The 12,387-nt window shown below is 34.4% G+C and overlaps 1 protein-coding gene across 11 annotated transcripts in view; it reads left to right on the top strand.

Moving 5' to 3' along the window:
* The window catches only part of HERC1 (HECT and RLD domain containing E3 ubiquitin protein ligase family member 1), a 195,637-nt gene that overhangs the window by 69,686 nt on the left and 113,564 nt on the right, over window positions 1-12,387 (top strand). For 10 of the 11 annotated variants that reach the window (XM_072613461.1, XM_072613513.1, XM_072613521.1 and 7 more), the window contains exons 20-25: window positions 398-512; window positions 589-709; window positions 6,556-6,727; window positions 8,348-8,660; window positions 9,088-9,208; window positions 11,805-11,856. In XM_072613461.1, the coding sequence (XP_072469562.1) occupies window positions 398-512; window positions 589-709; window positions 6,556-6,727; window positions 8,348-8,660; window positions 9,088-9,208; window positions 11,805-11,856 (894 nt within the window). The remainder of the gene's footprint in view (window positions 1-397; window positions 513-588; window positions 710-6,555; window positions 6,728-8,347; window positions 8,661-9,087; window positions 9,209-11,804; window positions 11,857-12,387) is intronic. The other variant, XM_072613495.1, reaches the window with a different exon arrangement.

Raw genomic sequence — 12,387 nt, 5'->3', positions numbered from 1 at the left:
GCATTTACTAAATGCTTGTTGAATGAATGAAGTTTGCGTCTCCAGCAATTTCTGTTTAGGAAGCAATCCCGATTAAGGTGGCTGAACTTTACTGCATACGAAGAGAAAAGAACTTACACTAACGTAGAATAAAAGAAAGAAAAATAAAATATTTTTTGGAGTACTTAACCTAACCCTCATCAACATACTTTCTAACTCTCTTGTCTGGTTTTTAATGACCTGTGATGGTCTCAAACCAAATGTTATTTTATTTAGTTCCTTACCCAAAGTAAGTGCATATTGTTCATGGTGTTTAGAAAGCTTCTAAAAATAAGTTATTTTATTACTAAAACTATTAAAGTAAGATCAGGAGCATTTTTATCCTTTTTGAATTTTAATACATCATTTTAATTTTCAGATTGGGACAGTGCAACTTTAAGTAATGAGTCACTCTTGGACACTGTATCTAGATTTGTTCTTGCAGCTCTTCTGAAACACACAAATTTACTTAATCAGGCCTGTGGAGAGAGCAGGTAAATAACCTAAAACTATATTCAGAACAGTTTTCATCCTTGATACTAGAAATTATAACTGTCCTTCTTTACTTAGGTATCAACCGGGTAAAACCTTAGCGGAAGTATACCGTTGTGTGTATAAAGTTCGAAGTCGTTTACTTGCTTGCAAGAACATGGAACTCATTCAGACTAGGTCATCCTCAAGAGACCGATGGGTAAGATTAGAAATCATTTATGTGAAAAAGATGTGCCTTGTATGGAGTTAATGTTCAAAAAATGTTTGAATGAAAAAAATCTCAAGTTAAGCACAGGCTTAATAATAAGCACTGGTATGATGCAACTACTCCAGAAGCTGTTGCAATCTTATGCTCCCTTGATAACAGTATAATGTCTAAATCATGGAAAATGATCATCCAAACCATACTTCATTCTCTGAACTTTGCCACCATGCTTCAGCTACTGTATTCCTTCTCCCCGGATTCCAGGGCAGAACTTTTAGATCGACAGTTTGAAGTTTCCAGGAGACAGATTCTGGCTGATAATAGCAAAGAAAAAAAATCCAAACCAACAACTTTCAAATCTGATAGTAGCAAAGGGCTGCTTTGTAATGTAGGTAATGGAAGCAAAAACTCAACCTCTCTCAATAACTTGGAGATATCCTTGGCTGTCTAGAGATAATAAGGGTCCCTTGTCACTCGCAGTAACAAAAGTTGAAGCTGGATGATACCAGTGAGAGTATAGAAAGGCTTCTTGGATTGCAAGGGAGTCTGGCTTAAATGACATTTTGTAAGGTGCCTTCTTAGTATAATATTCTTTGATTTTATATTTATAAACACAATGCTGAATATAGTAGAAATGTCCTTTACAAATAAATATTCCTTTGTCTATGGATTTGTTATTTTGTGCTCCATATTTTAACCTTTAGTTTTTAAAAAAAATCTAAGCATATTTTGAAATTTATATTATGTAGCTAAAATTTAGTTAACTTAGACCTGTTGTTATTATTATATTGTTATTAAGCAATTTAGAGCAAAGAAGACCTTTGTTTGAGTTATCACATACTAGCCTATGTCACCCTGGACAAATCAGTTAACCTTTTGGTGCTCTGGGCAACTCTTTTTAAAGATAAATTTTTATTGATATTTACTGTATTTTTTATATTATAGTAGTTTCCCACTACATCCCTCCCCTCTCTCAGAGAACTAGCTCTTATAACAAATAGTATTTTTTTAAAGATGGGGGCAAAAAGAAAAATAGTATGGAGAAAATCAGCACAAATGATCAGTATATTTGAAAGCCTGAAAATGTGTAGCATCCTATACCTGTGGGCTTTCCGCCTCTATGACGTGGTTGGCTGGGGGTGTCCTGTCATGGCTCTTCATGGAGTCATGCATCTCAATAATTTTCTTATGTAAAGGTTTTTTTTTGGTTGTTTCTTCTTTCCATTTACATTGTTGTACTTTCTGTGCATATTATTTTCTTGACCTTGCTCACCTCACTCTGCATCAGCTCATGCGTGCTCCTGCATTCATCACATATATAATGTCTTATAGAACAGTAATATTTCATTATACATTCATATACTGTTATTTGTTTAGTCATCCCCAGTTGATGAGCATCCACTTCGTTTCCAGTGTTTGATTATCTCAAAAAGTTCTGCTACAAATATTTTGGGGACTTTTTTCTTATCAGTGTTTTTTTTTTTTTTACATAAGCCCAGTAATAAGAGTGTTTCAAAGAGTGTAGCTGTTTTAGTCATTTTATTTGCATAATTCAAAGTTGCTTTGCAAGGTGGTTGTGCTGTATCATATCTCCACCAGCGGTGTGTTAGTGCGCTTGTCGTCCTGCAAGCCCTCCAGGATGGATTGTTGCTGGTTTTTGTCATCTTTGCTACTTGTGGAGTGTGAGGTGAAACCTCAGCATTGTTGGATTTATATTTCTCTTATTAATGATTTGGAGCATTCTTTCATTGGGTTGTGAATAGTCTGCAATTCTTTTGAGAATTATTTGTTCATATTCTTCGTTCACTTATCTATTGGGGAATAGCTGCTTAGTCTTACACGTATTTATTGTGTATGTATCTTGGGTACCAAACCTTATCAGAGAAATTTGATCCAAGGATTTTTTCCCATTTGACCACTCAAGGCAGTTCTTTTAAGATTTAAGTTGAAGAGAAATGTCACCCTGCATTAGTAAAGGTAAAGGGAGCTTTCTCTTATGGGAATTCCTTTTGTCAGTGGAATTTTAATTCTAGCTCCTAATGCTCTGATGATCCTAATATTCCTTAACCTAGATTTAAATAGAATAAAAAAATTTAGTTTGGGGATATAGTATGTAATCGATCAGTTTCTGGTTGTTCTTTAATCATATTACACCCTCATACAATATCTGCTACCTTTTTTTAAAAATTAAAATTTGAACTTAAACATCAAAGTTACTTGTTTTTCAAAATTTTTTTGAACATTTTTATTAAAAATTTTGCGTTCCAAATTCTGTCCCTCCTTACTTCTCCTTCCTCATCCCTGAGATGGTAAGCAATCAGATGTAGGTTATACATGTGCATTATTAAACATCAAATTCAAGCATGCATTTCCATGTAGAGTAGAACAGCTGAGGATGGTACATGAAACTGTCAATCTCTGTTACTTAAAACTTGCTTTTCTTTATAAGTATAAAATTAATCCAATGTTGCTTTCAAAGTTGTGCCAATTATGTATTTTTCTGAACTTCTATTTCTTTCTATGCATGTTAAAGACATTTTTAATAACTCTTTTCTTATTTGTTTTGATGGTACTATTGCTGCTTCCCTTTACTGAAAAAATAAAAAAGGAGAATCAAAATTCTTGTAACAAGTAGGCAAAGTAAAAAAAAGTCTGTCAGCTCACACCACAGAATCGTTCTGTCTCTGGCAGGAGCTGAGTAGTGTATTTCATCACTGGTCCTCTGGACTTGGGCTTGGGACTTTTATCCTTCAGATTCCATCCTGATCCCCAACCCCCATCCCAGAAACATTTCCTAAATAGTTCTTCTGGTTACGCTTAATTTACTCTGCACCATTTTATACAAGTGTTACTAAGATTCTCTGACACTCTCCCTTGTGTCATTCACCATTTGCTATATCTTTTCTCTGCCTGCAGCAAGGTGTTCTTGTGCCTAGGACCTTTCCCCTCTTCCTTTGTTCTCTTTGGAGCATAGGCCCAGTGATGGCGTTGTTGAGTCAAAAGATACCCACGGGTTAGGGATGTTTTGGGCACAATCCAAGTTACTTTCCAGAATAGGTGGAACAGTTCATAGCTCTACCAACAGTACATTCTTTTTTGTCACTTTGCCAATCTGGTGAGTTTGAGGAGGAAACTCAGTATTATTTTAATTTGCATTCCTCTTATTAGTAATTGTAATTTTAAAAAAGTATGACTGTTGATAGCTTGCATCTCTTCCTTTGACAGTAGCTTATTTTTCTTTGACCATTCATCTATTTGGAAATGACTCATATATTTAATCAGGGCTTTATATATCTTGGATAACTCACATTTTATCAGAGAAACTTGCTGCAAAATTTTTCTCACTAAACTATTTTCCTTCTATTTTTAGCTCTACTGATTTTCCTTTTAACTGTTGCTATTCCATTAATTTTGTTTATCCAAAATCTTTTGAGTTTTATGTCATCAACATTGTTCCTTTTATCACCTTTTATCATACCTTTGTTTGATCACAAACTTTTCCCTAGTCAAGCAGTATTTACTTCTTTGCTCCTCGAACTTGTTTATCATGTGACTCTTTATATCTCAGTCATGGATCCAGTTAGAGCTCTTTGCATGATATAGTATGACATGTTGGTCTTAACCTAATTTCTGCCAAACTATATTCCATTTTCCCAGTGATTTTTGTTGGAGAGTGAACTCTTATTCCAGTAGTTGTAGTCTTTGGATTTATCCGTCGCTGTACCGCTTGTGTTCATTTGTGTGTCTAAAGGCTTTAGCTAAAATGTTTTCTATTTTTACCTGTTACCTTTCTAGCTTTATAGATATATGAGAATTTGATAGATCAAATCCCCTTTCCTCTGAAGTTTTCCTGTTTTCTTCATATAAGTAATAAATACTTATGTATGGTAGTAGTAACATAAACAACTTGAGCAGTATTAAATTATTGTTTTATATATGTATGTATATATGAATTTTAAAATTATTTATAGAGACAGCTAGATGACACAGTGGATAGAGCACCTGCTCTGGAGGCAGGAGGACTTGAGTTCAAAGTTGTCCTCAGACACTACCAGCTGTGTGACCTTGGGCAAGTCACTTAACTCTTAATTGCCTCCAAAAAATTATTTATATTTATGTAGAATTCATTACCATTCTTCAAAACCCATCCTTTTTTAAAAATTCTATTTTCTAAACCACCATTCTTCTAGACACCCATGTTTGCAACCTCTGTGCCATTACCAAATCCTTATTCTTACTTTACATACAGTTGCCATATTTTGTCATTGTGATCCCCATAATATCTTTTTATTCTTCTCTTTCTCTCCACTGTCATTGCATTAACCCTAGTCCAGCCTGTTAGAAGCACGCTTGACACTAATAAGGTATCAAATAAAGTTTCCTGCTGCAGAGTTCAGAGAAATTGATCACTTTGGCCAAAGTGGGCCCCCATCCTCTTTTCAGAAGGAGGGAACACTGAATACGGAAGCAGGATGAGCTATATACTGTTAGTTCAAAATAGATCCTCCCACCAGGAGATGGATTGGTCCATCCTCCATGAGGTCACCATCTCCATGCCCATTAGGTAGCCCCCTCTTAGTATGATCCTCCCTCCCAAACATGCTCTAACATAGGACTCATAATCAGAAAATGGAGGAATAATTGTATGCAAAGTGTATCTGCTTATATACCTGAAGTTCATTAAGGAACCACAATGAAGAAAAGCCTTCTTTAGGTAACCGTGGGTCATTTTTCTTGGCTAGTTCTTGCTAGATATGGTTCCTTTATCAAAAACTTTGTAATTTTCTGAAGGCCGCCATCTGTCTTTTGATTGGTTGAGTCCATCTGCAGTCTGTTGGCCTCCTTATTATCTAACTTATTCTCAATGACTTCATCAGTTAACAGTAATTTACTGTGGAAACTTCACTTTTGCTCTCTTTCACTAGCCCCTCATCACTGCTTACTTGAATTTTATTGCGATATTGTTTTAATTGGCCTTCTTGGCCCAAATTGCTCCCCAGTGTAGCCTGTCTTCCTCACAGCTACCAAAGTAATTTTTTTAAAGGATAGACCTGATGACATAATTCCTATACTTGAGAAACTTCAGTGGCTTGTTTTACCTTTGGAAGCAAATATAAACACACTCATTTGGCATTTAAAACCTCTCAGAATTTGCCCCCTACATAACTGTCCATCCTTATTCCACCATCCTTGCTCTCACTCATGCTTAGTTGGTTCAGATTGTGTCTCATCCCCCTGCTTCTGTCCTGTCCACTGTCATGCCTGATATGTTCATTCTCTGCTTCTTAGAAGCCTGAGTTTCTTTTTAAGGGCTGTCATCTTCATGAAGATTTTCTTAATCTTCCCAGATGCTAGTGCATTCCCTTTCCAAAAACTACCTTGGTATCTACCCCCTCATTCTCAGAGATTTATACGTTGTCTCTCACAATGGTAAGCTTCTTAAGGACAGGGACTGTTTCAGTTTTTTTTTTTTTAATGTCTCCAGTGTCTGGCATATAGTAGACACTTAGTAAATGTGTATTTACTGATTCTTGTAAAGTCCTGTTCATTAACCTCTTTGTGGTCTTGTAGTGCTGTGCTAATAAATTAACACAGCCTAAATTTTCTTCTGTACTGTAGATGTGAGTGAATCTCATAGTAGTCTTCTTAGCAAAATATAAGAGGAGAACAAATATATGTACTCCCTTCATTCTTTGTAAGCATTTGAATTTAAATATTCATAGGAAAATGTGCATTATTTATCTTAGTATTTTCCCATAAATAAAAGTTATATGAAGATTGTACTCTAAGGCTTGAGAAAGTTATTTTCGTTATATCATTTCTAATGATTTTTTTTTAAGATTTCAGAAAACCAGGAATCTGCAGATACTGATGCACAGGAGCATTCCTTTACTCGAACCATTGATGAGGAAGCTGAGATGGAAGAGCAAGCTGAGAGAGACCGAGAGGAAGGACACCCAGAGCAAGAGGATGAAGAAGAGGAGAGAGAGCATGAAGTGATGACAGCTGGTAGTAAGTACAGGTTCACATACATGTATATGTACATATACACACATATGTATACGTATATATGTATGTGTGTGTTATACTTTGGGTTTGATGCTTGGCTCTTTTAAGGGCAAACATTTTTAGCTTTTTATACCCTAGTTATCAGTTGTGATCTTTTTACTAAATTGATGATAATCTTGTGTACATTATATAAAATTATATAATGCTAGAAATGCCTTTCCCCTTTGTGTGTGTGTGTATGTGTGTGTGTTGTGTACAGAAAAACTGTGGCTAAATTTAAATGCAAAATGGACTTGAGACTTAATTTCAACTAATTTGAATTGAATAGATGGCAATTCATTGTTAGTTTAATCTTACTGTTATTCATTTGTAGATGAGTTGAATATTTGAAGGGACTCAGTAGATGTTTTGGGTCACTTTTTTGAAGTTGTCCATTTACTTAAATATTCAGATTTAAAAGTTCAGAGACCATGCAATTAGATTTTGGAAAGCTTTGCTGCTCACTTTAAACTTCTTGAAGGTTGTCACAACTTGTGTCATTTTGGGTCCTCTGTAGCTTACCTTGTGGGTTTTAAAAATGTCTGGCAACCTTGTAAATTCTTGTAGAATGGGAAGGAACACATTTCTTGAAAATATATTCCTCATGAAAACCTGGCAGCTGCCTTTCTTTCATCTGTAAAATGTTACCCATGTGAATGTCACGTTCCTTTCAGTAGGATCCAGGTGAACAGATTTCTTCTGGTGTTTTTAAATTTCATAATCATGAAAGATGGTTTTTAGTTGCTGTCTAATAGTGAGATATTTAAAGAAAATTGTCGGATTTCTTTGAAATATAGTAGTGTTTGATTGACACATTTGTCTTTGACAAAAAGCGGCATTTAGTATGTGACCTAAAATTGTATGCATTCAGTTAGGCTGCTTCTGCTAGACTCTGTGAAACAGTCTAGGTTGGTGTATTACTAGTTATCGTTTCAGGCATTTCTCTTTTTTCTCCCATGTGGTTACATATCCCTTGGTGGGAAGTGGTCCTGTGTTTATTTCCTGCTAGCCTAACTTTTGGCATGATGTTTTCCTGCAGTAGACACTTAACAAATATTTGTTGATTGATTGGGCTATGATTAAATGTGAGTCATATAATATTAATAACTTTGCTAAAGTAAGTAATTTCATATGTGCTAGTCTTTTAAGAATCATCACAGGCAGGAACTTTAGTAAATATTATTGGAACCTCGCAGGAGAAAAAGGCTGTTTAATTGTAACTTAGATTACATGTCAGTTTCTTATTATCTTTTATAACTTGACCCTTGATAGAAAGGCTTTAATCATTTAAGTAAATTTGATAATGCCTTTTAAGCTAACTAAAGGTGGGAGTAGAAGTTGAAACAAAGCTAAGTTGTTTTACTGATCCTTCCAGCTTATTCAAAATCACTGTAAAAATAATGCAACCGTGGATAACCATTTTTTGAAAAAATTAACTTATTTTTGTATGATTAAATAGTATGGTTTTTTTGAAGTCTCATTGAGTATTTTTTGGTCCACATGTATTTACTATTTTACATGAAATTTTCTTTGCTTTTATTCCCCTATGTGTTAAGACCTTGTTTCTGTGTTGCATTATTACAGAAATCTTTCAATGTTTCCTATCAGCCCGTGAAGTAGCACGCAGCCGGGACCGAGATAGAATGAACACTGGGGCAGGGTCTGGGACTCGTGTTGATGATCAGCCTCCTCAGTCTCAGCAGGAGCGAAGGGTCAGCACAGACCTTCCAGAGGGCCAGGATGTGTATACTGCTGCATGCAATTCTGTGATCCATCGATGTGCCTTGTTAATATTAGGAGTGAGTCCTGTTATTGAAGAGCTTCAGAAGCGAAAAGAGGAAGGACAGTTGCAGCAGCCAACAACAAGTACCTCTGATGGGGTTTTACTTATGACCAGGTAGGAAGTGCTAGCAAGTTAACTGGTTTCTCTTTTGTTTCTTTCGTTTTGCTACTTTATTTCCAAATGACTTTTTAAAATGGAAATTGAACTGACATAAACATAAGGATATGGATGAAATTGACATTGATACTGAATTTGGAATAGTGTAGTCAGTAGCAGACTTAAGCCATCAAGGTAGTTTCTGAGTTAAAGAAGAGTGAGGCAAATATGAATTTACTTCTATCTCTAGGTATTCAAAAGGAGAAGTTACTTCATTGTGAATGAAAGGTCCTTTTTATTAGTGAATGGCCAAGGTTTTTCTTTGATAGAAAAGGGACGTTTCACAATCATTATTTTATCTGTGTTGTTAATGCAATTTAATTTTACTTTCTCACTATCTCAAATTGAAAAAAAAAATTTTTGTGTGTGTACATGTGTGAGGCAGGAGTGAAAGTCTTACTGCAGAGAGCCGCTCAGTTCATGCAAGTCCAAATTATAGGCTGATCAAGTCAAGGAGTGAATCTGATTTATCTCAGCCTGAATCGGATGAAGAGGGTTACTCACTGGTAAGTGAAAAGGACTTTTTGTTATCCTTAGTTTCTGTAAAGAAGATTTTTTTTGTCCTCAGTGTATGTTAAGAAATACACAAAGCTTTGGATATAGTAGATGTTGAGTAAATTTTCATTAGATCTATATAAAGATTGCACAAAAAACTTACCTCTTTTACAAGAAAAATTTATAAATGTGAACATTTAAAATACATAGAAATCTTTTATTTTTCCCTTATAGAAGTGAACAATGGCTGTGATAATACAATAATTTATTTGGCATATTTCCTACTTATTTTGTAAATAGTAATATTTGATGATTTTATATAATTTCAAACAAAAGAATGAAGCCATTGGCTGAAGTCCTTATAAAGGAAGTATAGAGCTGTCTTACTTCCACATTTTGTCCAACTTCTCCATCCTAACTTGTGTTCAGTTTTCTTATTTCTCCACAAAATGCCTGGAAACAGACACAATTACTTTCTAAAAGTGATTCAAAATATTAGTCTGAGAAAAGCTGCCTTTTTTATCTCTGTAATTAGTTCATACCTTCTCTGGGATTAAGAAATGTAAATTAAAGTAAGTAGATAAGAGGCTTTTTTTCTGTTACAATTTATTATAATATCTAAAATTCCATTTTTTGATATTTGAAGTCAGTCAATACAACGCTGCTTCATTTATCTTCCTTTATTGAGGAATGAAGGACAGCAAAGTGGTGCAATGGATAGAGTACCTGGCCTGGGATCAGGAGGACTTATTTTCCAGAATTCAAATCTGGCCTCAGACATTTACTAGCTTTGTGACCCCAGGCAAGTTCTTTAACCCTGTTTGCCTCAGTTTTTTCATCTATAAAATGAGCTGGAGAAGGAAATGGCAAACCACTCTAATATCTTTGCCAGGAAAACCCTAAATGTCACAAAGAGTTGGACCAGATTGAAATGACTGAATAACAACCAAATTGAGGAATGAAGAACTCTGAAGAAGAAGTTTTCCCATACAGAGAAATCTTAATCTTTAAACCTTGAAAGACTTTTATTGTTAAAATAAATGTCTTTTAAAAATGAATTCTTAAAAAAAAAAATCAATTCTCTATATAACCTATATCAAATTACTTACCATTTTGGGGAGGAGAGAGAAAAAATTTGGAACTCAAAATTTTTTCTAAAAATCAAATTCTAAAAATCATTTTTACATGTAATTGGAAAAAAAGAAAATGCTGTTAAAAAATAAAATGGATCTTAGAATGTCAAAACGTAAAATAATTTTTAAAAAAAAATCCAAAAGTAACACACTTGTCAAATGGTAAAAAGAACATTGCCCAGAATTTATAGATCTCTGATTCCATACAAAAGGAAAAAAAGAGAAGAAAATTCCATGCATTAGAGAACAGTTTCACTCTGGAAAGGAATTTATAAATGAAAGATGAAAGAAACAAGAGGGTGTAGGTTGTAGGATCCAGTTTCTATTCACTTCCTCCATCCACTTTCAAAAAATGCTATTTATCCTCCAGGGATCTAGGTTTTCTTTACCCCCGCTTTGAAAACAAAACAAAATTAAGTATTTTAATTAAATTGATGTTTATAAGTTTAAAAAATATCTATTTTTCTGCTTTAGTAAATAGTTATAAACTAAATTTTAACTTTTTGGTTACTAGAGATATCATTTTTTTAGAATTTGCTATGATATAGTAATATTGTCAGGGGCTACGAAAGTATGTACGGATGTTTGCTTCTATGCTAAATAGCTTCTACTTAGTCTAGCTAGTTTGTTTATACCCGTATGAACTGTTTAAATGCATCATGAGAAGAGGTCTCTATTTTGAGACACAGACTGAATGCATCTAATTTTCTCTCCATTGCCATTTTTTGTCACTACGATCTGAAGTTTAATTTACTTCTCATTCTGGCATTACATGATGGAGCAGAATTGAAGTTGCCAGAGGAAAATCTAGGCTATATTTCTAAAATTTCACGAGTTGGAGATTCATTAAGTTAAAAGATCATTTAAAATGTAGGTGCCATTGACAGAATAAAGGCTATCCATCATTTTCTCCTTAGTGGAAATTGCTTCAGTGGAATTGCTTTTTTCTAACAGATCAGTTGGAGTTTTTTTGGGGGGGAGTGGGGAGATAGGCAAAGGTAATTTTAGAAAATACACTTGCTCTCAGCCCTTTGCATAGTGGAGAGGAGAATCGTTTTAAAGCTTCTATTTTTGATGCGTACTATACGTGATTATGGCAAGTCAGTTAACCTTTCAGTAATCCACGTTAACTTAGCTCTCTGAGGCAATTAGACAGTTCAGAAATCCTATGAAGTAACAGGTCTGATACCCTGGTTGTGAGAGAACATGAGAAGACGAGCAGCCAAGTAAATGGGCCTTGTAACATATTTTCATAGGCCTTTAACTTTAAGGCTTTGAGGCTTTTAGTTCAGCACAACTGGAAGGCTCTTTAGAATCTTTGTAGGAAGTTCACCTTGCTACAAATCTGACAGCTGGTTAAATAGGGCATTATTACCTGGATTACTTTTTTCTCCCTTTAAAGCTCAAATTACTTAATTGAAAATTGGTTTTGATTTCACAACTGAATAGGTTTTGTTTTCCTTTAACTTTATAGAGTGGAAGACGAAATGTAGATTTAAACTTGGCATCCTCTCACAGAAAGCGGGGTAAGTATCAACAGCTTTAGTGTTGGATTAAATTATGTAGCTGTTAATAAACCTTTGTCTTACTTCAGAATAATTAATATTGAATTATTGTCATATCATTAGAAAATGAATTAGGTGTAAGTATTGAATCAGAATAGAGTAAAAGGAAAACATTTTAAAAAATATACCTTGCTTATCTGAAAGTCTTTAGCAATGAATAATATTCAGCCTAACTTACTGTGTCAATTTCTAGTAATTTCAGAGATACTGGAAAGTTCTGTAAACACAGTACACTATATTGACTGTTCCTTGAGGTGTAATTCATTGTATGTAAGTAACCTTTTAACCATATTGTAGAGCTTCTAGAATTTAGGTACTATCAAAAACCTGAAAGGTCCCTTTTTTTATATTTTTTGCCTGGTAACTTTATGTAAAGTTACTGAGAGATAATTGCTGCTGTGAAGTTCCCCTTCCTTCCTTCTTTGGATTAAGGAAACAGTTTCATGCTGTCATCCAGTCCTACTGAAAGTATTTGATATAGTGAATAAATAT

This window comes from Notamacropus eugenii, chromosome 1, assembly GCF_028372415.1.
Source record: "Notamacropus eugenii isolate mMacEug1 chromosome 1, mMacEug1.pri_v2, whole genome shotgun sequence".
Taxonomy (NCBI): Eukaryota; Metazoa; Chordata; class Mammalia; order Diprotodontia; family Macropodidae; genus Notamacropus; species Notamacropus eugenii.
This window is presented reverse-complemented; position numbering and strand designations above follow the sequence as displayed.